The sequence below is a fragment of the Sarcophilus harrisii genome, chromosome 4 (assembly GCF_902635505.1).
Source record: "Sarcophilus harrisii chromosome 4, mSarHar1.11, whole genome shotgun sequence".
In the NCBI taxonomy this organism is placed as follows: Eukaryota; Metazoa; Chordata; class Mammalia; order Dasyuromorphia; family Dasyuridae; genus Sarcophilus; species Sarcophilus harrisii.
Genome location: NC_045429.1, coordinates 72447435 through 72469823, shown reverse-complemented (window position 1 = coordinate 72469823; position 22389 = coordinate 72447435). Strand labels below are relative to the sequence as shown.

The following is a 22389-nucleotide window of genomic DNA, read 5'->3' as shown; positions in this document are numbered from 1 at the left end:
TTTTGATCTTTTGCACAACATTTGTTGGGGAAACCTAATTTAAATGACTTCCGATTAAAAAAAAAAAAATGGTAACTATTTTTAGGAGATTCCTTATTCTGCTACAAACTGGCTGTATGACATGGGGCAAACTGCTTTAGCCCTGTATCATTAAGCTTCCTATAAAATGAGGTGATAGAACTAAATGACATCTTAAGTTCCTTTTATTTCTAAAATTCTGTGCTCTGCCCAAGGCGATGAACTCTCAGAATTTACTGAAGTTAATCAACTACACAACGTACAAATGATTAATTAGTGCAGAAAGAATTAAACTTTAATAATCCATTATATTAAAGCAATAGTTTTACTTCTCTCTTAGAGAAGTGCATGGAGCTGTAAGATTGCACTTCCATACCTTTTAATTTAACAAAGCTTTTTCCTGCATGCTAGTAATCTGGGATTTTGTATAACCCAATCAGATTATAACTCCCTTAGATTATACCTAGAGTATATAATCATGTAACTATGTAACTTGTTATTATGAGCCTCATTTTTAAGAAATACTGCTGATACTTCACAAGTATGAACACAGAAAGTATATAGAAATAACAAATGTGGGAGATAAATATATTATGAAAAAGAAAATCTTAATGACTATGCAACATCTATTAAGTAGATAGCTAAATATTTTTCTGGTCTTTGTCAACTCTAACATATGTTTGTTGTTTTTATCATTCAATCTTTTTCACCCACATCTAACTCTCTGTGACCTTGGTGTTTTCTTGAAAGAGATCCTAGAGTGGTTTTCCATTTTCTTCTCCAGCTCATTTTATAGATGAGGAAATTGAGGCAAACATTGAAGTGACTTGTCCAATGTCATATAGGTAGTGTCTGAAGCCAGTTTATAACTGAGAAAGATGAGTCTTCCCAAACCCCAGACCTGGCGCCCTATCTACTATGTCACTTAGCCTCCCAATTGTAATAAGTCGCCAAGAGCTAAAAATTGGATAGGAAAACCTTTAACATATACCTCACATAGGTAGTTATTTCCCTCTTACATGGTTTTGGTGAGTAAAAATCATAAACTTTGTGCAAATATTGGTAATTGAGAAGTCAAGTCTATACTTGTGGATTAATAGTACTAGTAAATCAGGAAAGAGGAGAGAGAGGATTCTCCCTTGGCTAAACCACTTTCATGAACAGATGAATAAATGAAAGAAAAGGCATTTTTTAAGCGATAACAATGTGCCAAACAATAAGCACTAATAAGGACCGGGAATACCAAAAACAAACAAAAAACAAACAAAAAACCAAGTTTTTGCTCCCTTGGAACTCATACTCTAATTGTGATAAGACAAGAAATAAAAGATGAGAATGATTTTTAATTTCCATGTCAATCATTTGTACCACATACTCCATAATATGTGAAAAATTTTTATTTTGACATTTCTCAAAAACTTTACTAACTTCCCTCTCGTCAGATCTAAATTTTCACTTTATCCAAGAAACCTTTCCCCATCCATATATATCTCTCAATTTTAGGATTTTCCCAAATCATCCTGTATATAATTTGTTTGTAAGGAGTCATTTGCATCTTAGCTCTCCTATCTGTAAACTCCTTAAAGTAAGGCTTTCTGCCTATCTATCCCCTTATGGGAATAAGGAGGAATAAAGAGAAGAGGAGAAAAACTGCATTTAGTACAGTTCTTAGCCCACCTATGGCAGGTGCTGAATAAACCTTTATTATCTATAAGAATGTTTAGTAAACTTCTCTTAAATAAAAGTAAATTTGTGGTTAATCCTTTGCCTGCCTATGCAAGTGGAATCTGAATGAATTAAGTTTTATTGTGTATAATACAGAACCAGATATCATGCATTTAAATTTTTAAAAAGAAAAAGGAAAGGGATGGGGAAAATAGCTGATGGAAAATATTAAGAACACTTCAAAACAACCAGGATACTAAGATATATTGTATTTACATTAAATGAATTATATTTTCTCATCTATACCCCTCTCTGAATAAAAATTTCCCATATTGCTCATTTTGCATACACGTTTTCCCATTTATGTTTACTAAATAGCTTTAATACTTGACTTTTAGAAGCTTCTTATTTCACAGTCAAGTTAATGCAGAGACAAAAGATAAAACCTGCCCTCAGAGGCTTAATTAAAACTAGACTAAATAAAATCCTTTAAAATTTCATGCTGTGCTTGCAGTATGCTTTACCACTATTACTGAAATTACCATGCTTTTATTATTATTACTGAAATTACATGAGAAATATAGCAAACAGATAATTCTCAAATGTATAATTTTTAATATTTATATTTCCTCAGTTTCTAGAAAAGCATAAAAATTATGCTCAATGTGAATTGCTTGTGATAAAACCAAACTATTTTCTCTTACATTCTATACTATATAATTGAGTATTTTCTATTTGTGTTATACTCCTGTTGTCATGTGTCATATATATAATCATAGTGTCATATAGTCATGTGTCAATGACCATGAGTCCTCACTATTAGGCTGCATCTATATAGTTTATAGTAGGGAGGCACATCAAAGTCCTCTCCCTCTCCACCAGAAATGATTTTTTCCTCTTCATTTTAATAATATCAACATTAATAACAATGCCACCTACCTGAAAGAAGGTCTTAGTGCTAAGAATCCCTGTAGCTCAAACTCTTCTGGAAGTGGAGTAGCTAAAAAGCAAATAAACAAATGAAAAAACTGACACAGGAAATTTATATTAATTCACTCTTATTAAAGAAACAAAAAAATTCAGAACATAGTATAGCTTGAGAAGTAAACAAATGATGAACTTCTTTTCAAAGGTTATATATAGTTATGGGTCTTTGCTCTAAAAAAAGAAAAAGAAAAAAGAAAAAACAGAACAATTTTCAAACACGTCAAAATGGTATTTACAAACACTATGCCTAACCTGAGAAGTTGGTAAATGGGAAACTAGAATTCTAGGTAACTAAAATGATTTCTCCAAACCAACATTTGCTACATCATAATGTATGGTGATTAAGTGGAAAGAATGAGAGAAGTATATGGATAATAAGTGAAGATCCATGGGATAACACTGGAGAACAATTTGTACCTGCTCAGAGCAAAGGATACACCTCTTGAGAAACTAAAGATTCAATTTAATAATTATTTATTCAAGCCTTTATTATTTACATGGCATCTGTAAAAGGCCTTATCCTCAAAGCTGAGCACACAAAAGGTGAAAATCAAAGACCTAGGTCTTTCAGGAGGTTACAAACAAACATATGAACCATACAGACAAAAACCCAAAATACAAATTAGAACATGACTCCTACAACTAAATTAGAGTAACCCCTAAGATTCATCAATTTGGCTTTAAAACTGTTATTATTTATTGAAAAACAGAAAAAAGTAGAAAAATTCTCACCATTTGTGCTGGAGAGATCTTCTTCATGGGGTTGGAAGCTGTTTAGAAGAGAGATCAGCCAGGGCCAAATGCTGGAAATCAAAGATATCATTTTTATATTTCTTGGAACTATATCCTGATCAACCATACAATTATCTCTATAGACCTTAGTTTCACATATTTCCCCCCCTCAATATAAAGCTTCTAATTCTCTAAAACAATATTTACAAGATCGTCTAGAAATAAGATGAATTTAAATGGTCCAATTTTCATAGTGGAAGCCTAAAAGACAAATGAAGAAACTAATCATTTTGGTTCAAATATTGAAAGCTGAATTTCACATGGAAAATTCTGCTTTATGACATCTCATTTAAGACTTTTAAAGCACTTTTTTCATATCATTTTTGAGCAATAAAGTTCTAATATCCTATGGATGTGATCATATAGGGCATGTGTTATTGCTTGTATAAATAAATATGCAATTTCTTCTTTAAATAATAATATCATTAGAGAACTAGAGTTGGAAGGAAATCCAAGTGCCAAACATTCGCATACTCTTATTGTACATAGGAAGAAAAACTCAGACCCCCCAGAGAAGTCACAACTTGCTCAAAGCCATAGAGGGTTATCAGCTGTTAGAGATGAAATTGAATCTCTGGCTATTAAAGTTATTGGTATTCTTCAAACACACACCAATATTTGAGTAGTGAGGAAAAAATGAAAATTTGACCAGAGCCCCTCCCTTGCTCCTGTGGCGCCCTGCCCCCTCCCTTCTCTTCCCTCCCCAGTGGCTCTTTTCTGGATTCTATTAAATGCCTATCTTGAAAAATGGGCATGAGGCAAATGATTAAACATCTTAAAGAATATACTCTGCTACTATAGTTAGTTTTCAAAACATCTTTCAATGTGAGTTTCTGCTGAAGATACTTGGGATGTAAGGTACCATAAAAACAAGAAACAGTTGCAAAACTTAATGGCTTTAAAAAGAATTTTCAGACTGCAATGAGGGACACAATGTTTTTATGGAAGAAAAATGAGTTCTCAAGAGAAAAAAATTATAGAAAACAGATTAATTTATTTGTGGGTACATTGCCTTGGAGTACTAATATTAATTTGCTTTCTACAAAGAAAAAAAAAATCTGCATAACATCAGTGTTCCTTGGGACAGAATTTATTCTCCCTAAGGGTGGGAATGGGGGAGAGAATCTATAAATTGAAAATGTATGGCCTAAATTATTTGAAGTCAAAGATACTTCGACTATGTACATGATTTTAATTCTCAAAACACAATTCAAAGTTATTTTCTCATCATTTCAAGCTGAAGTACATAAAGGGCTCTTCTGTTTAGTCTACTACCCTTTTATACAAGTTTAGCATAGTAGAGCTTGGATGAAAGGCATCAGCTACTTTACAGGGGAAAAAAAAAAGTCATTTTAGAAAAAAACTCTAAATTCCAGCTCACAAACACCAGACAATTCCCTGACAAATCACAGAATTCCAAACATTATTAATTACAGTTGCAAGAAGATTAAGTAGTTAAGTTGGAGAGAAGAGAGAACTGTATAAATCAGGATAGTAGAAAAAACAATTATATAGAAGAAGAGAACATACTCTATGAATGCCAATGAAGACAAAATTATCAAATTCACAGAATTATATACTACTAAGGCCTGCCTGTGAATCTGTCCAAAATGATAAAGACTAAAACTGCAAGCTTGAAAGATATAAAAGAATATAAATAGAATGACAATGGGATCTTAATCTTGGCTAGGTCAATTTTAGTAACTGAACACTGGTAAAGAGGTTTAAATTTTAGGTTACCAAACAAAAATCTATTTCCCAATCCTGTAAGAAAGAAAAGCTCGTTTTCATAATTTTTTTCCCCCTAAGAGTCTCCCATCACTTTGTATATAACCTTTAAATATTGGGGCTTCCTGGGAAAAATGACCAGGGGGCAAATCATATTTTAATTTATCACAATAAATTCAACAAAACTTAAATGTAGAAATGCTCTAAAGCTAGCAAGTAGGCAATCAGTCAACAATGACTTTACATTAAGTTTCTCTCCAAGCTACTTTTGAATATTAATAATAGTAACAGCAACAGCTTTTTGTGAACGATAAAGGGAAAAAATACACTTTTTCTATTTTCTGTAACTTCCAAATAGACATACTCAGGTGTTTTGTAAATGTTTAAGAAATAAACTTGAAAAATGGAAGTACTTCCCGCACCTTCCCCCAAGCTGGCAACAAGATGAATCATCTTTGAGGATAAAAGGGGGTAGGAGTGGGTCACATATTCTTAGGATGTTTTTACATCAGAAATTTTAAAAAAATATAAAAATAAAGTGTTCACTCCTCTTTTCCAAGAATATCCAAAACATTCAACACCATTTATTATTTAACCATTGTGGTGTTTTAGAATATTTATGAATATCATACAAATCAGAATTTCTCTTCACACCAACTTTTATTACACTTACTACTGTCTTTCATCAACCACAGCCTCCTGAAAGACACTGGGTCTAAGTTTGAGCCAGTCCATTGAGACCTTGACAGCAGGAAGGGGATATGCACTGCATGATTCCTCCTGATACTCATTCTGAAGAGGGCACTTGCACAGGATGCCAAGAAAAGAGACTTGGGGGGAGGGGAGAGAAAAAGAACACAAAGAGATGTGAAACAGTATGTCAATCCAAATAAATAAAGTAATTATTATTAACCTTTTGCTATATTCTGTTAAACTACAGAGAAAACACTAATGAGAGGCTAATGGAACCAATTGTGTTTCATGAGCATGAACATTGTTTAAAAAAAAAAACTTATTTAAAAGAAGTCACTCACTGCCACTATAATGAAAAAGACTAGCAACATTCCGTTTCTGATGTGTCCAACATAAGAGCTAGGAAAGGAACATACCAAATTTAGATATTTTAATACTCACTAAAGAGGGCCAATAGCTGCGTCCAACACAGTTGCTCATCCTGGCTATAACTGTGTTGTTCAGTTTCATTGCTAAAGTCACGTAGATGATGAAGTTGAAACAGGTTAATGACAGTGACGTGAACTAGCTGTTGAGAGTTGAATGCTTTTTGGAATAGCAATCTCTGAAAAACAGACAGGAATACTTGTATATGTAAAATCAAGAATAAGATCCATCTTTAACACAAGCAATTAAATTGGTTAAAATGTACTTATGGCTGCATAAATATGGCCAGAGAAGAAAATGGTTTCATTTTAAATCCTATTGCTGTAACTTTTAAAACTCAGTATTTTGATTTACACTGAAAGGGCTCATGCTGATTCTTGGCTGAAGAAATAAACTGTCAGAGAAGTGAAATTATATGAGAGGTTGATAATTAAACTGCCCTATAATACTTGCAGAAAAGGTGAGATTTTTAATATACATCTGAGAAGAAAATATAAGGGAAAATTTAGCATGGTTTTTTAGAGCTCAGGACCAATAAATAATTAAACAAACAAAGAAATATCCAAGAAACAATATTACAAGTTAATCAATAAAAACAGTACTCTCTTTTCTCCCACCCCTACCTCCAGGGTCTCAAAAGCCCACACCATAATCAATTTGCACAGGACTGTGACAACTTTGTATTTAGTACTAGAATTCATTATTTTTAAATTTAATCTTTAATTTTGGCAAAAATAATATAGTAAGGTGGGTTCCCCAAAACCTCACTTTGAAAATGTTTAAAAAATGATTTGAAATTCAACAATTCAACTTAAACGCTTTATAATGTTTATTGTCTTATAAACTATTTGCATATGGTTTTAGGAAAAGTGGAAATTTAGGAAAAGTGGAAAAAGAGGTGAGAAAAACATGGCTTCTTCACACAAGTCTGAGAATCAAGTCATTTAATGATCTGTAACCAAAATTTGAAAGCCAAAAAACCCAAAATAAGCAAAAGAAATCTTACTGTTAAGACTATCTCTAAGAGAAATTCTTTTAATGCTTCAATAACTAATCCCTCTCCTTCCCTTTTCTTCCCTCCCAATTCTTATGGTTTAAGATAGGCCTATCTTATGCAATGAGATTCACGTGAACAGGAATGTTTTTCATAGATTCAAAGCTGAATGGGACCTTCATAATCTATGAGAACTAAATTTCTAAAAATTTTTCCAAAAGAAGACTCCATGATCTCTCATTACAACCTACTTTAGTAATAGAAATAATGTTAAAATTTGGTTGGGCAGGGATTAGCCCACTAAAAATTAGCAGAAAAAGTAGGAGATGCTAAAAGCTTTGGTACAAATTTTAGTACTGAATGTATCCATCCCAATCAGCTTAGCATGGCACTTGTCCCAAAATTAGTTCTCTATCAATGTTTGTTGAATGATCATCATACACAATTTTGTGTGAATTGTCTTTGACCCTAAGACACTTGGAAGATAGGTAAGTTCTTCAGCCAGCTTTCAAGATCTTTGACATAAAAGACTATAATTAAATGTTTTTGTAGTTATATCAGAAGAAATAATTATGCAGCATTTCCCCAGACTTATTAAAAATATTCAGAATAAATATACACATGTAAAGAGGGGCAATATTGTACAAGACTGAATTTGGTTATTCTCTCAATAAATGCAAGAGATTGCATGCTAATTTCCTTCCCAATAAATTCATTCTACATCAAGTGAATATGTAAGTCGAACAAAGATCATTTAGCAAATGAGACAATTTGTATTTCCTCCTTACACACAAATCATGAACACTAGGACAGTCAAAAGCAATTCTTTAGAATGGTGGAACAGCCATATTCGTGGGATTAAGAAAGAAACTGTCCTTTGCATATATCTGTTATTTGGCAGTTCCCCAGTAAAAGAATTGCTTTCTTCCATGTTGGAACAAGAGGCTGTAATACTTTGTTATTGTGGGTCAGGATGAAATATTAAAATTAGGAGACCTTTCTTCAAGCTTAACCCAATCTCATATTTTTGGATTTAAAAATAATAAAAAATTTTGCTTCCTTGTGCTCTGACCTTAAACTGTTCCTCCAATTTCTCTCGAAGAGGGCTTAGCTTCTCTAAACTCTTGCTCAGATACACGTGACCATGGAATTTAATAAAGGCTTTGATGAAGTCAGAAACACCCCATCTAGTTTTCACCTCATCCCGGCTGTAACATAAAGGGGAAAAAGAAAACAAACAACAAACTTTTTTTAGTCTTAAATAGCAAAAATGACCATCTCTTAAAGGTTTCCAACACAAATTAGATCTTTATAAGCAAATGAAACAGTAGAGTCCTTTGTGGAACTGAGTGTATTTCTCAATAAAAACAGTATAAAATATGACCGAATGTACCTATATATCCCAATAGATGAAGTTTAGACATTTCTCTAATTTTCCCCTCCTTATCTACTCTACTGAACACATACAAATCGATTACACCGACACTTCATGCTAAAACAAAAACGTTAAGCAGATCAGATGAAGTTGTCTTATTTGTAAGCCTGAAAGTGCCATATGAATGTGAGATGTGAAAATGTAGCAAAGACAAAAATGTACAGCTAGGCCAACAATAGAGGAAAACAAAATGTGTCCCAAAAGAAGTTGGGCAAACCTTTCCAGTGCTTTAGAAAGTGCTTTTTGAAGATTAGTGGAGGCAGCTGGGAAAGGAAACTTCACAGCAATGCTTCTGCAGTAGTAGAAAATTGTGGTCAGATGGTCTCCTTTGGAAGAAGCTAAAATAGCCAATTGATTGTAAGGCTGACCTAAGGGAAGAAATATATCCTTAATTTATGAAGCTGTCAAGTATCTACCAGATATCAAGTATCTACAAGAAAGCAATCTTATAATTCAAACCCCAAATCTAGAAATTCCAAACTTATTATTCAACATGCAAATAAAGAATTTCATGAGCTAAGCATGGCCCTGTACAAGTGGCCTTGAAGAACATACATATGGAAAAGGTGTAGTCCAGAAAAAGAAAGTTGGATTTGGAACAAACAGGACAATTTGGCCCTCAGATATAGCTAGCTCTGCCACTTACTGTCCATGTGTGACCTTGAACAAGGCCCTTCATTTCTGGAGCCCTCAATGTTCTCACCTATAAAGAGGTGATTATGAATGCATTAGAAAATAAATGTTTGTGGACATAGCTTATGTGGAAATTTGTTTTGAGTATACAGGCTTGTAATGGGTTCTGTTTTTCTCATATTTTCAACTGGCACATTCCTGAATGATTAAAATAAAATTCTGCTAACTGGGGGAAAACAGAAGTTTAATTACAAATAAATAAATGGGTAGATAGTAGAGCTGAACTAGATAGCTTCCAGCCCTAAATTTAGGTTCCCAAAAAGCAGATTATACTTTCCTGCTTGTTATCTAACTGAAGTAGAGCAAATTATAAAGGACCCCAAAGTCTCAAAAGACCCTTTTTGGAGGAGCTAATTTGGTTAAGATGTAACTTAACAAGAACTGATAAAAAATGAGTAGTACTTAATTCTTGTTAAAACTTTCTTAATTCAAAAACCCTTAATTAAAAGGAATGTCATGATAAACAAAAACAATTTTACAGGCTTATAGTGGCAAGTACTTTAAAATTTCCAGGAGGAAAAAAAAAAAGAGAGAATTAAAACTAAAAGAAAATAATCCTTTCAGAGACCAAGGAAGTTAAAAGTTTTTAGAAACAGTTTGAGAACTGACTGAGGAACATCTACTTTATAACTTGTTTGATCAAAAATAAAATCCACCATTTGTTAATATGGTTAATAGTGACACAAATTTAGAAAGAAAAGTCATACAAGACCATAGGTTTAGAACTGAAAGAAACTTTAGATATTAATTAGTTCAATTCACACATTTTACAAATGAGGAAAACTGAGTCAAGAGAAAGGTGGGAATTTATGTAAAGCCACAAAAGCAAATGGAAAAGAGAGGATTTGAAACTAGGTGCATATCCAATATTTGTTTTCACTGTGCCACACACCCACATGTTAAGAAGAGGAACCAGATCTGTCTTCAGTAATAGAGAGAACTCCCTCTATCAATATAAGCTGACACCTTCTCTAAATTACAGTGTCAGAAAGTTATCCACAGCACTTGGAGTTTCAATGATTTGTCCAAGTCTTCCTGGCTTCAAGAATAGTTCTCTGTTCTCCAATACACAATGTCTCTCATAAATTATTGCTATGAAATTGAAAATAAGCCTTTAAAAATATTCAGGAGTAATTTCTTCATATGGAACAGGAATCCAACTGCTTTTTTAGTCTTAACAAGATGCAGACTCACCATTGGAGGGGACAAGCTGAGCTGCATGCCTATAGTAGGACTCTGCCTGGCTGGTCTGGTTTCTATAGCGGGCTAAAAGCAGGGGAAAAAAATATATATATTGAACAAACAAAACACTAAAACTTCCTTTCCTTTCCGAATTTCCCCAAATTGCCTGCCTAGTAGTTTAAAATTCTACAGACTATTAATATAATACAATTTACTTACGACTTATTACAGAGAGAGCATATAAATAGTTTAAAATAAATTAACTGTAGGATTATGTGTGAAGTGTCCATTTTCTTCTATTATTTGGGACATTCAGCATGTAACCAATTTTAAAGCTTACCTAGCCCCCATTTTCAGGTCCTCCAGTGTCATGCATCACCAGCTCCCATTATGGACTATGCTGGTGACCTGGAGCCGGCCCACAAGAAGGGGTGATTTTATATGGCACTTAAAAACAAAACAAAACAAAAAACACTATACAATATGATCTGGCAAATAGTTTATTTCTTTAAAATCTCAACGTGATTTTTAAAATGCCTCCAAATCCCTTTTGGGATATAAAGGATGTGTGTGCAAAAAATACAATTAAAGCAAGAACAACTCACAAACACACCACTTCTTTAGCCTCTCCTACAGATAGCAGAATCTCATGCTAATTTTTACATGACTCTTCATCGAGCCAATGCTATGGACATCAAAAGACCTTAAAAAAAATGCTAACTTAAATTCAATCTTTCCCTCACTTGCTATTTTAGGACAGCTAATACATAATCCTATAGTTAATTTATTTTATAACCATTTTAGGTCACCTTTAAAGGAATAGACAAGTTGCAGAAAAACAAGAGGAGTAAAGCACTCGGCTAAAATAAACACATAAGAAACAAATTCTTTTCTAAATGATATTTTGAAGGAAATAAAACTTTAAAAATTACTAATTCCTAGTGAATCAATAAATAGGAATAATAACCTAAGTTAGTTTCTAAAAGAAATAATAGAATGAGAAAAATCCTTTACTAGTCATAAAAGTGTAGCTTACTTAGACTATCTTAGGATATTTTGAAAAGTCTAACATTAACTTTTTTCTATTTACTATATACTTAAGAGCAACTCTGTCCCTTTGCTTAGTCTGCATAAGATTTTTATTGATGTGGAAGTTGCGTTTTTCAAGGACTTCTAGTTTAAGCCTATTCCGAAGTACTAAGAGATTCTACATTCCTTAAACACATTTCACATCACCCTCAATTCAGAATGCCTGGCTAAGTTGCCAGTTGGTTGAAGTAGACAGGTTTCTTTCTAGGATTATACTCCAAGGGAAAAAAAACGAGCATCTCAACGATCTTTTTACTTCAATGGCTCACCAATGTCTCCAAGGTGAACGAGGCAGTGCTGGCAGATATATGAGCAGGAGCTAGACTGTGGCTTCACTATGGCGCTGGTATGCGTCTGTTTATTGCTGATAATTCCCAACTGGGAAGACTTCACACGGCAAGGTAAATCTACATTAAATACTGTGCACAGCTCCTGTAACAACTAAAAGAGAGATAAAAATGACAGATTTAAAAGATGAAACATTTTTCCATAAAAGTTTCTACAAGTAATTATACAGTTTAAATATGACATACCTAGTAGAACACTGATTAAAAATCAGAAGAAAAACAGAAGAACCTGTATTTACTCATCAAAAACTAATTCTTCGTTCATTAATTTTTCAGAAATCCAGGAAAATATCCAAAGACATGAGTTCATGAAAAAAATGGCTTTCTGCAATTGTTAAAATTCTAAAATATCTATCTGCATACTTTTAATGAGTTTTGAAATCTTCCATAAAATTAAACTTAACCTCAGTAAACCACTAAGACATTTAAATAAAAATGATATAACAAAAAAATAAATCTAAGGCTTTTTGGAAAAAGCAAAAATCCTGGGAAAACATTTAGGTATGTATCTAGCTCATTGGAAACCACTTTTATTTATCACAAGTTATAAGCTGTCAGAGTGAATGGCATCTAATGATCTGTAGTATTCAGGAATTCATCGTACTTATAGACAGCACTTGCATTTAATACCCACCAAGTACCCAAAGACAAGGAATAAAAACAAAACAAAACTGAAATGAGATAGTTATGAGTTACGTTTAATAAAAACAGAAATCCAGAGGCAGTAAGAAAGGAAGATAATTATAGTGTCCATAGCAAACTGATAATAAAGCTGAAAAAAAAGCTAATATGATGAAAAGATTTAAAGCTGGAAGAGACTTTCTAAGTCACTGAGTTAAGGGCCCTCAGTTTTATACGTGAGCTACCACAAAGACAGGAACAAGTCATGGGATTTGTTCAAAGCCATCTAGTAAGCAGTGGGAAAACTAGGATTACATCCAATCTCATTTCCCACCTGGCTCAAGTCCTTTGGGACTTTTCTGACTCCATGACCTAAGAACTTGATGACTGCAAAACTTCATCACCAACTGACTCAATCTTGGTATTCATACTTCAACACTATTTACTGTCCCCCTAAAATGAGGGCAGAGGCATGAACTTCCAGAGACAAAGAGTTCATTTCCCCCTGGCTGCACTATGACAGAAAATCTCTCACTTCTCGACCTTCCTCCCATCCTTTCAGCTTACCTTTTGTGTATTTTCCCCAATTAGATTGTAAGCTCCTCAAGTGCAGGGACTCTCTCAGCCACAATTTTTATTTTCAGCACTTAGTACATTTCTTAGCATTTAGGCACACAATAAAGTTTTCTAACTTCAAATTCAGCACACTTTCACTGTATCATATTATCTCCTCAAGATATAAGGTTTCAAAAATCATCTCTCTTTGGCAGCTATCAATTATTCATGCCATTAAATTTATATGTATTTCTCTTAACTAATAGTCCCAGAAAAATCTATGTGGAAGTAATTTGGGATTTTATCCATAGAATGAAGCCTTAACCATAGACAATGCTGATTTTTACCAATACACATCACTTTCATGACATTTCTAGATTAATCTATACTTATTAAATGAACTTAAATTAAATGAATATTAAATGAACAAACTATATCATTAATAGAGAATAACTACAGTTGTTTTCTGTGATAACATTTGGAATTACAACTAATTCTGATAATGAAAAGTGGCATCCTCTTTAAAAATCCCACAATTTAATTATATTCAATTCAATAAACATTAAGTGTCTACCTCCTGGGTCCTGTTTATTCTGCTTTTTACTTATTAATGTTTCCTGGCTAGTAGTAGTAGTTCCTTCACAGAAAATAATCTGGGAGATTCTAAGTGGCCAGTCAATATAGAAAATTAGATGAATGCAGAGATGAATGGTAAAGATGATCTAAATAATCTGTCTACAACAAACATAAGACACACCATGCTAGGGAAATAGAAAATAAACCACAGTGCTTTTTTTCACGAAGCTTAACTAGAGATGTTATAATTGGGCAATCTTTTATACCATAAATAAAAATACAGTATAGTTCATAATGCTAATTGGAGGTTTCCTAAATCATTATGCTGTGGGCAAATTCCTGTTTCTATTTGAGTCTGACACCCATTGTTCTAGTGTGATAATGTGATTTGGGAGAAAGGTCCATAATTGATTTACCAGAGCAGGAACAGGAACAAAGAAAAGTATATAGAGAGTGTTATAGTATTCAGAAAATGCTGGAAAGATTATTTGAATTGGTTTGAAATGGAGAAGAAAAAAGAAGCATTTATGACTATATGAGTTTAAGATGACAGTAAAATATCCAATTAAAAATGAGAATCTAGTGGTTCAGGATTAATCTAAGGGCAGGAAAAAGATTTGTATTATTTCTAAGTCATCTGCATACTGGTGGTAATACAGCCTATTCTTTCTACATCACAACTTTCCCCACCATGGTTCCTATATATCCTAGGTCAGCATAAGAAATCAAAAGGGAATTTTATGGGAGTTCTATAGAAGCCACAAATGTGGAAAACAACAGATAACAGCCTATAACCAAATAGCTAACCCAAACTTACAATAAAATACTATACATACCCCATAGAAAAGAAAAAGAAATTTGAACAACTTCTCTGGAAAGGATGGCCAAAAAATTTTACATGGATTTTCCAGATGTGAGGGGAGTGTCTGGGGAAGATCAGGGAGAAATAAAAACTGACCCCCAAAATGGGGAAAAGCTCACTGTACAAGCTATGGGAAATGAAAGTAATGGTACCTTGATAGTACAGAAAAGTTAAGGGGGTTCGGACAAGGAAAAGTGAAGGAATGAGTAGTTGTCAGAACAGGAAAACATGCGACTCTGAAACCAAAGGAAGAAAGTATCTAGTAAGTGAAGTCAACAAGAAGGATACAGACTGGTAAAAGCCATAGTCTGTGACCATTGGCAAGCCAAGAGTGGACCTCTGAATGGGCAGCTCCAGGAGAATGATGGAGGCAAAAGTCTGACAAAAACAGAAGACAGGGTAAGCAGAAAAGTGCAATTAGGTATGGACAACTTGAGAAATGAAGAAGATAGATAAATGGGCCAAAATAAAATATCACACAGCTTTTTAGCACTGGAATGAGCGAGGAAGTCTCTAGGAAATGTAATTATAACCAGCTTGCAGGTTATCTAAGCACCTAATGAAACCATTATGTCACATACTGGGATACAGGAAAGAAACACTGGAAGAGATGATAAAAGGAATAACAGTGAAAGCAAATACTAGAGAAAAGAGGAAGAAACAGGAACTACCAGTGAAGGGTACAAATCACTTACCTCCTCTTCTATAATAAGAAACGGACAAGAATGGTGATATTTTAGGAATGTAATAGGGGAGGCAAGTAACACAGTAGATGTTCTTTAGTTCACTAAGAAACTTAAGATCACCTACTTCAGATTTGAGTAATAAGGGGCATTTTAAGGGGGATAGAGAGGGAGAGAGAGAAGGGAGAAGGAAAAGAAAGGAAGGGAAGAAAGGGTTTGAAATAACCACAGCAAAGAATGAGACATAGATGGGTATGTTCAACATGTATGATCAACTTGACTTCATGAGTCATAATTATTTGCTAGTTCTAGAGCAGGACCAGAAAAATCCAGTACCAAGAATTGGAAATCCATATGCTGAAAATAAAGAAAAGTAAAGGAAACTAGGGATTCTAGGGCAGCAATTGGTGAAATATTAAAGGGGCAGGTTATAGGGGTCAATGACAGAAGTGAAGGCAAACTGATAGAAACTGAAGTGGAATAAAGTAATGACTGCCAGGGGCCTAGAATTCACAATATGAGCAATAAGTACATATAACAGAGTATAATGGAATTTTAAACATTCTAGTTCTTAGAGGTAATACTTTTCTGTGAGATGATGATTTCTGTGGTGTAACTGTATCTATAAAAAGCTCAAGTAGAATTATAAGGCAACTTTTAGGATGAGAAAAGTTGAATAATTGTCTTTTTTTTTTTTTTTTTAAGAAGAATATTCAAGCTCTGAGAAGGTTGAGAAAGTTGGGGAAAATAATATGGAAATGGTAACAGCAATTATAATGCATTGGTGGGTAAATGGAAGGAACTGAAGATCAGATATTCTGAGTCTCTCAGTACATTGTTAAGAAATTAAGACCTTTGGCAATTGTTAATGCTGTAAAGTTACCCATGTATATATCCTGTAAATAAAAGGCTATTAAAAAAAAAAAAAAAGAAAAGAAAAGAAATTAAGACCTGGAAAAACCAGAGATTTGCCTTTGAAATCACATGAATAATCAGTAGCAAAACTGGAATTGGAACCCAGATCTCCCTAATCCCATCGATTATGCTACCCACTCCAACATAATGTCATCTATATAAAACCCCACCCCCCAAAAACTGCTAAGAACAAAGCCAAAAGCAAAAGCCTGAGTTGTGAAAGAGCTGTCATAGAGCTTTGCTATCACTCAGACTCTCCTTCAAGAAATTTCTCATTTTGAAAAGAATTACTTTATCTGATTTCTCAGCCTAGAACAGAATAAAAACCTCAAATTAGAAGATAGAAAAGAAGGTGAGTAGATTGGAAATCTCAAACTGGAAATAGGAAATAAGAGTTTAAAAAGCAAAAATATTCTACACTTAGGTATACTGACAAATATAAGTGTAGTAAGAGTTAACAGTAATCAAAGAAACACAAAAACTGCAACATATACAAGAACTCCACTCCACCCACTTCCCAGGATTTTAGGCTTTAGAAATTTAGGTTTATTTTGATCTGATTTTTCTTGCACAGCACAATGAATATGAAAATATGTTTAGAAGAATTATACATGTTTAACCTATACTGGATTGCTTGCTGTCTATGGCAAGGGGTAGAAGGAAGGTAGGGAGAAAAAAGGTATAATACAAGATTTTGCAACTTACTTTGCAAACTATCTTTGCACATATTTTGAAAAATAAAAAGCTATTAAAAAAAATGCAACCAAGAAAATATGGGCTTAAAAGTTCCATATATCATATTTTAATATTCTTAGAAGCTACTACCACCTAATAAAACAGTGTATTAAATGATATTCCCAATGGCGACTTGAAATCATCAAGATACACTAAAAGTAAGTTTATTGCCATCTGCTGAAGAAAGCATTGAATGGTCGGTCATAAGAAATAAACAGGGAATGCTATAAATATTATTTGTTTAGCAAAGCAATTGACACTCTTGTGGAAATAATGAAGAATTACACAGTATCCATAGAAAAAAATATAATTAGATAATTTGTAATTGGTTGAACAGCTTCTGACTCAAAGCAAAATATTAAATGGCTCAATGTCAATTTGGCAGGCAGTCTCCAGTGGACTGCTGCCTTAGGAGATTTGGGCTTAGACACAATACAGCTTAATATTTTTTTTATTAACAATGAATATGAAGATAGACATGCCATACTCATCAAGTCTGTAAATGACACAAAGCAAAGAGGATGAACTAATACATTAAAATGACTGTCAAAATAAGTCAAGATGTTCAAAGAGCACCAGACTGGACTCCCTAATATCAAATGCAACAGGTATAACATAAAATCTTATATATAGGTTCAAAAAAATTCTCTTTATAAGGTAAAGATGGAAAACCCATATTTAGATGACTATTTGTCTGTGTGTTTAAGCAACACAATACAGTATCCATAAGACTTATAAAGCCACCTCAGGTCCCAATGAAAGAAATGTAACTTCCAAGAATAGGTAATGATCATTTCTCTGTACTCGCATGTATAGTCAGACCATTTCTGAATTAGTGTTCAGTTCTGGGCATCACCATCTAAAACATTTATATGCTGGTGATTTTACAGAGGAAAGCTATAAGAATGGGAAAGAACCCCGATTCTATTCCATATGGACCTGTTAAAACAACTGGGGCTGTTTAGCATGCAGTAAAGATAATTATTTTCAAATTTTTTGATGGGTTGACGTGAAATATAGATGGAAGAACTAGAATATTAGATGGAAAAAGCATAGAGGAAAATGTAGGCTTGCTGTACTGAAAACTTTTCTATAAATTAGAGCCCTTTACGAATTAAATGGGCTGCCTCTCTTACTCAATAGAAGTCTTCAAAACAACCTGCCAGGTATTTTAGAGTAAAGAATAATATCAGATGTAGTTTGGACTAGAGGGTTATTGAGGCCCTTTCTAATTCTCAAATTCTGTGCTTCTGAGAAGAATACATTGAACTATAATTAGTTTTCATAAATGGATATAAAGTAATGGAAGTAGAACTAGGAAACACACACACAAACAAACACACACACACACACACAATGAATGGAAAGAAAAAAAAATTAAATAAAACTGAAACTATATAATACTAATGATCAAGTTTGATCAAGAATAATTTAAAGAAACAAACTATACTCTTTCCCTTTACTGCAGAACTGGAAAACTATGGAAATAAAACATCCCATAAATATTATTCTTGATTTATGTATTAGTTGATTTTGTTGAACTTTGTTACAATAGGAGAAAAAAGAAAATATTCATAAACATGATAGAAAAACACAAAAGAAATCAGTAAAAATTAATTAGAAGGTGGAATTACATAAAATATATTTTTTTCAATTCCACCAAAACCAACTTCAATTTTCGTTACTCAAGGTAAGTTGTAATTACACAAAAAATTCATTTCAACAGAACATCTGGTTCCTCAAAGATACCAGATAAAGTCTTATTTAAAAGTCAGTTTGGTAAATTATTTAGAAACAGCTGTTCCTGACATAGTTAAAGATATGGGGTGCGTGTGTGTGTGTAGAGAGAGATACACATACACACAAATATATAAAAGAGAAAGTGCTCACCTGCGCAAGAGTATTTTAATAATATTTGTACACTGTACAAGTTAACATAAAAAGATATTAAATTTCAAATACATCTACACAAAAACTGATTATATATTAAGGCATAAAAATCTCACAACTAAATGCAGAAAAGCAGATATATTAAATGCATCCTTTTCAGATCATGATGCAATAAATTAATAAAGGGCTGTGGAAACAAAAAACAAATCCTAAAAAATGAGAATTACTCGTAGAAACAATAATTTCATTAAAGAGAATGACAACAATTAAACAATACACCAAAATTTATAGGATGGAGCCAATACAACAACAACAGAGAAAATTTGAATCTTTAAATGCTTATATCAACAAAAGAAGGAAAGAATAGATCAATGAATTGGGGATGAAACTAAAAAAAACTTTTAGAAAAAGGGCAAATTAAAAACCCCAAATTAAATGACAAAATCCCCCCCAAAATCAAAGATATTAATAAAAATGAAAGAAAACCACTGAACTAATAAACCTAAGAGTTGCTTTGGGGAGGGGGACCAAATAAAACACACAAAAAATAGATAAAACCAATGGTTAAATCAATATTAAAAAAACTAAAGAGGAAAACCAAAATAACTATTAAAAATGACAAGGGTGACCACCACCAATAAAAAGGAAATTAGAGCAATCATCGGAAGCTATTTTGTCTAATTATATGCCAACAAATCTAACAATCTATATAAAATGGATATTTACAAAAATATAAATCACCCAAATTAACAGAAGAGGAAATAGAATTCTTAAATAATTCTATCTTAGAAGAAGAAATTGAACAAGTTCTCAATGCGAAAAAAATCCCCAGTACCAAAAGGATTCATAAATGAATTCTACCGAAACATTTAAAGAACAATTAGGAAAATTAGGTAAAAAGCCCCACCAAATTCCTTTTACAACACAAACATGATGCTAATACTTAAACCCAGAAGAGCAAAAACAGAGAAAAGACAGGTATAAACCAATTTCCTCAGTGAATATTAATGTAAAAACCTTAAATAAAATATAAGCAAGGAGATTAGAGCAACATATCACAAAGATCATACACCATGACCAGGTGGGATTTATACCAGAAATGTAGGGCTGGTTTAATAATAGGAAAAACATGAGAATAACTGACTTCATCAACAACACCCCTGCCCCCCCCCCCCCAAAAAAAAACCTAAAACTCAACAGTTATCAAATGCAGAAAAAGCTTTTAAAATTTAACTCATTCCTATTAAAAACATTAGAAAGCACAGGAATAAATGAAACTTTACTTAACATGATAAGTTATATGCATATAAACCATCATCAAGTATGTAAGTGCTAGAAGTCTTCCCAATAAGATCTAAGTTTACCCCTGAAGCAAGGATGCCCATCAATCACCAATATTGTACTAGAAATACTAGCTATGGCAATAAGACAATAAAAAGAGACTGAAGAAATTAAAAGACAATGAGGAATATTTTTTTGCAGATGAGATGATGGTATACTTAAAGAATCAATCAAAAAATTAGTTGAAATAGTTAACAAACTTAATTAAGTATTTATTTTAGTCAGAGTGAAAAGTAGCATGGAATAAGACAGGAAGACTTGAATTTAAGCTATGTCTGATACACAATGCCTAGAGAACTAGGTCTAAGTTACTTAGCCTTTCATTACTCTGCACAAGTCTCCAGGACCAAGTTACAGAGAAGATGCTGACCTGCATTCATAGAAGGAATATCCTAATGCAAAAGCTCTGCATGCCAATGAAAAATTATAGGTCCAGGCCCTATATCCCTATATTCACATAAGAAACAAACATTTAAGAAAACATAAGGAATGCTATAAGGCAATATTACACAAATAAATGTAAAGTGTTATATGAGGCTTGAGGAAAAAAGATCATTCCAGAAATTAAGAGGTAAGAAATCAACCATAGTTTCATGAAGAAAGTCACAAAGACACAGAAAGCTTTTGAGGTGGGGCAAGTGATCTAGATTGTATAGATTATAGAACAGGAGAAATGATATAACATGAAATAAGCCTAGAGATTTTCTAAAGCACTGAATAGCCAGCTAAAGTAGCAGGGATTTTATTCACTAGGTATGTTCTGAAGATTAATTTGGCAGCAACAATTAAGATAGACTAGAAAGATGAGACTGGAGGAAAGTTAAAAAACAAGTAAACTAAGAAGGTGATAAGATTTTATGCCATTAATGGTGGCAGTGGCAAAAGAAAGGAGATAATGCGATACAGGTGATATTGGGGATGGAGAACTGAAGCAACTGGCAGGGAGGGAAGAAAAAGAACCAAAGGTATCAACTTAGGTTTCAAAACTGAACGAGGGATGACTGGTGCTACTATCAAAATTAATAGTGAAATCACAAAGGAACAGATAGGGGAGGAAAAAGACATCCAATTTTGGACATGATGATTAATTTGAGACACCCAAACCAATGAAAACAGCTGCGTCATAGACCTATGTCCTTGTTCATAAGCTTGTACATCAATTTACAGTCTTACACTTTAGCAACTGTATGCTTCAAAAGGTTAGCTTACTGAAAAGGTCCTAATATTCTGGAAGGTAACTGGAATTATGCTAAATAATTAATGTACATATTCTTTGCTCTTAACTTTAACATTAAGTTAAGAGAACTTAATGTTCTCTATTAAGCCTATAATCTGAGAAGGTTAAAGAAACAAAATATTTACATATATATATAAATAAAACCCAAAATATTCCTATTTGTGTTATGAATGAAAACAAAAGTAACATTTCCTTTGATTGGGGAATAGTTAAAATAATTTGTGGTGCATGATAAATACTGTTTGATTAAGAAGTGTTTAAAAGGAAGCATAGAGAGAAGCATGAGAAGACTTCTGTGAACTGATACAAAGTCAACTAAGTAGAACCAGGAAAAATAATATGGACATTATTTATATAAACAATAGGAAATAAAATAATAAACACTGGCTGCTGTGTAATTAGAATGATGAGGGCAAGCTTGGCCCCAAAAAAAGAAATGAGGAAATTGGTAGGAGGAAGTAACTATGGGTGTGGAGCACGACATAAGCTGTGAGTCTTGGTTGATATGCTGGTTGGTTTTGCTAAACTGCTTTTTCTTCTCTTTCCTTTTACTGTTTGTTGCAAAAGACAAATAGCTTAGGGGAAGGGAGGGGCTAAAAGATTTACTTTAGAAATGAGGGTAATGAAAATAAAAACTCCAAAAAATATAGATCCTTTAGATGTTTAGCTAAAAGTGGGATTGTATAAAATTCATTTGAGAAAAATACTAAGTAGGACTATATTCTTAAAAGTGAAGAGTAAAGCCCACAAAATTTAAAGATTAAAGAATCAGATCTACCTCGTTAGCAACAATGCTAATAAATATTATCCATTTATTCTTAAGTGGAAAGATTTAATAAAATGATGGAAAACTATCTTCAAGGATTTGATACTAATTCCCCTTCCTCCAACAATTTCCAATTTAAAAACGATAGGGATCATATTT

At 33.0% G+C, this 22389-nt stretch overlaps 1 protein-coding gene across 7 annotated transcripts in view; it reads right to left on the bottom strand.

The window, feature by feature from the left end:
* The window catches only part of SMG7 (SMG7 nonsense mediated mRNA decay factor), a 91074-nt gene that overhangs the window by 14506 nt on the left and 54179 nt on the right, over window positions 1–22389 (bottom strand). For all 7 annotated transcript variants that reach the window (XM_031937016.1, XM_031937017.1, XM_023501819.2 and 4 more), the window contains exons 5-12: window positions 11972–12143; window positions 10626–10697; window positions 8956–9106; window positions 8376–8511; window positions 6325–6487; window positions 5864–6020; window positions 3403–3473; window positions 2623–2683 (exon numbers count right to left, since the gene is read on the bottom strand). In XM_031937016.1, the coding sequence (XP_031792876.1) occupies window positions 2623–2683; window positions 3403–3473; window positions 5864–6020; window positions 6325–6487; window positions 8376–8511; window positions 8956–9106; window positions 10626–10697; window positions 11972–12143 (983 nt within the window). The remainder of the gene's footprint in view (window positions 1–2622; window positions 2684–3402; window positions 3474–5863; window positions 6021–6324; window positions 6488–8375; window positions 8512–8955; window positions 9107–10625; window positions 10698–11971; window positions 12144–22389) is intronic.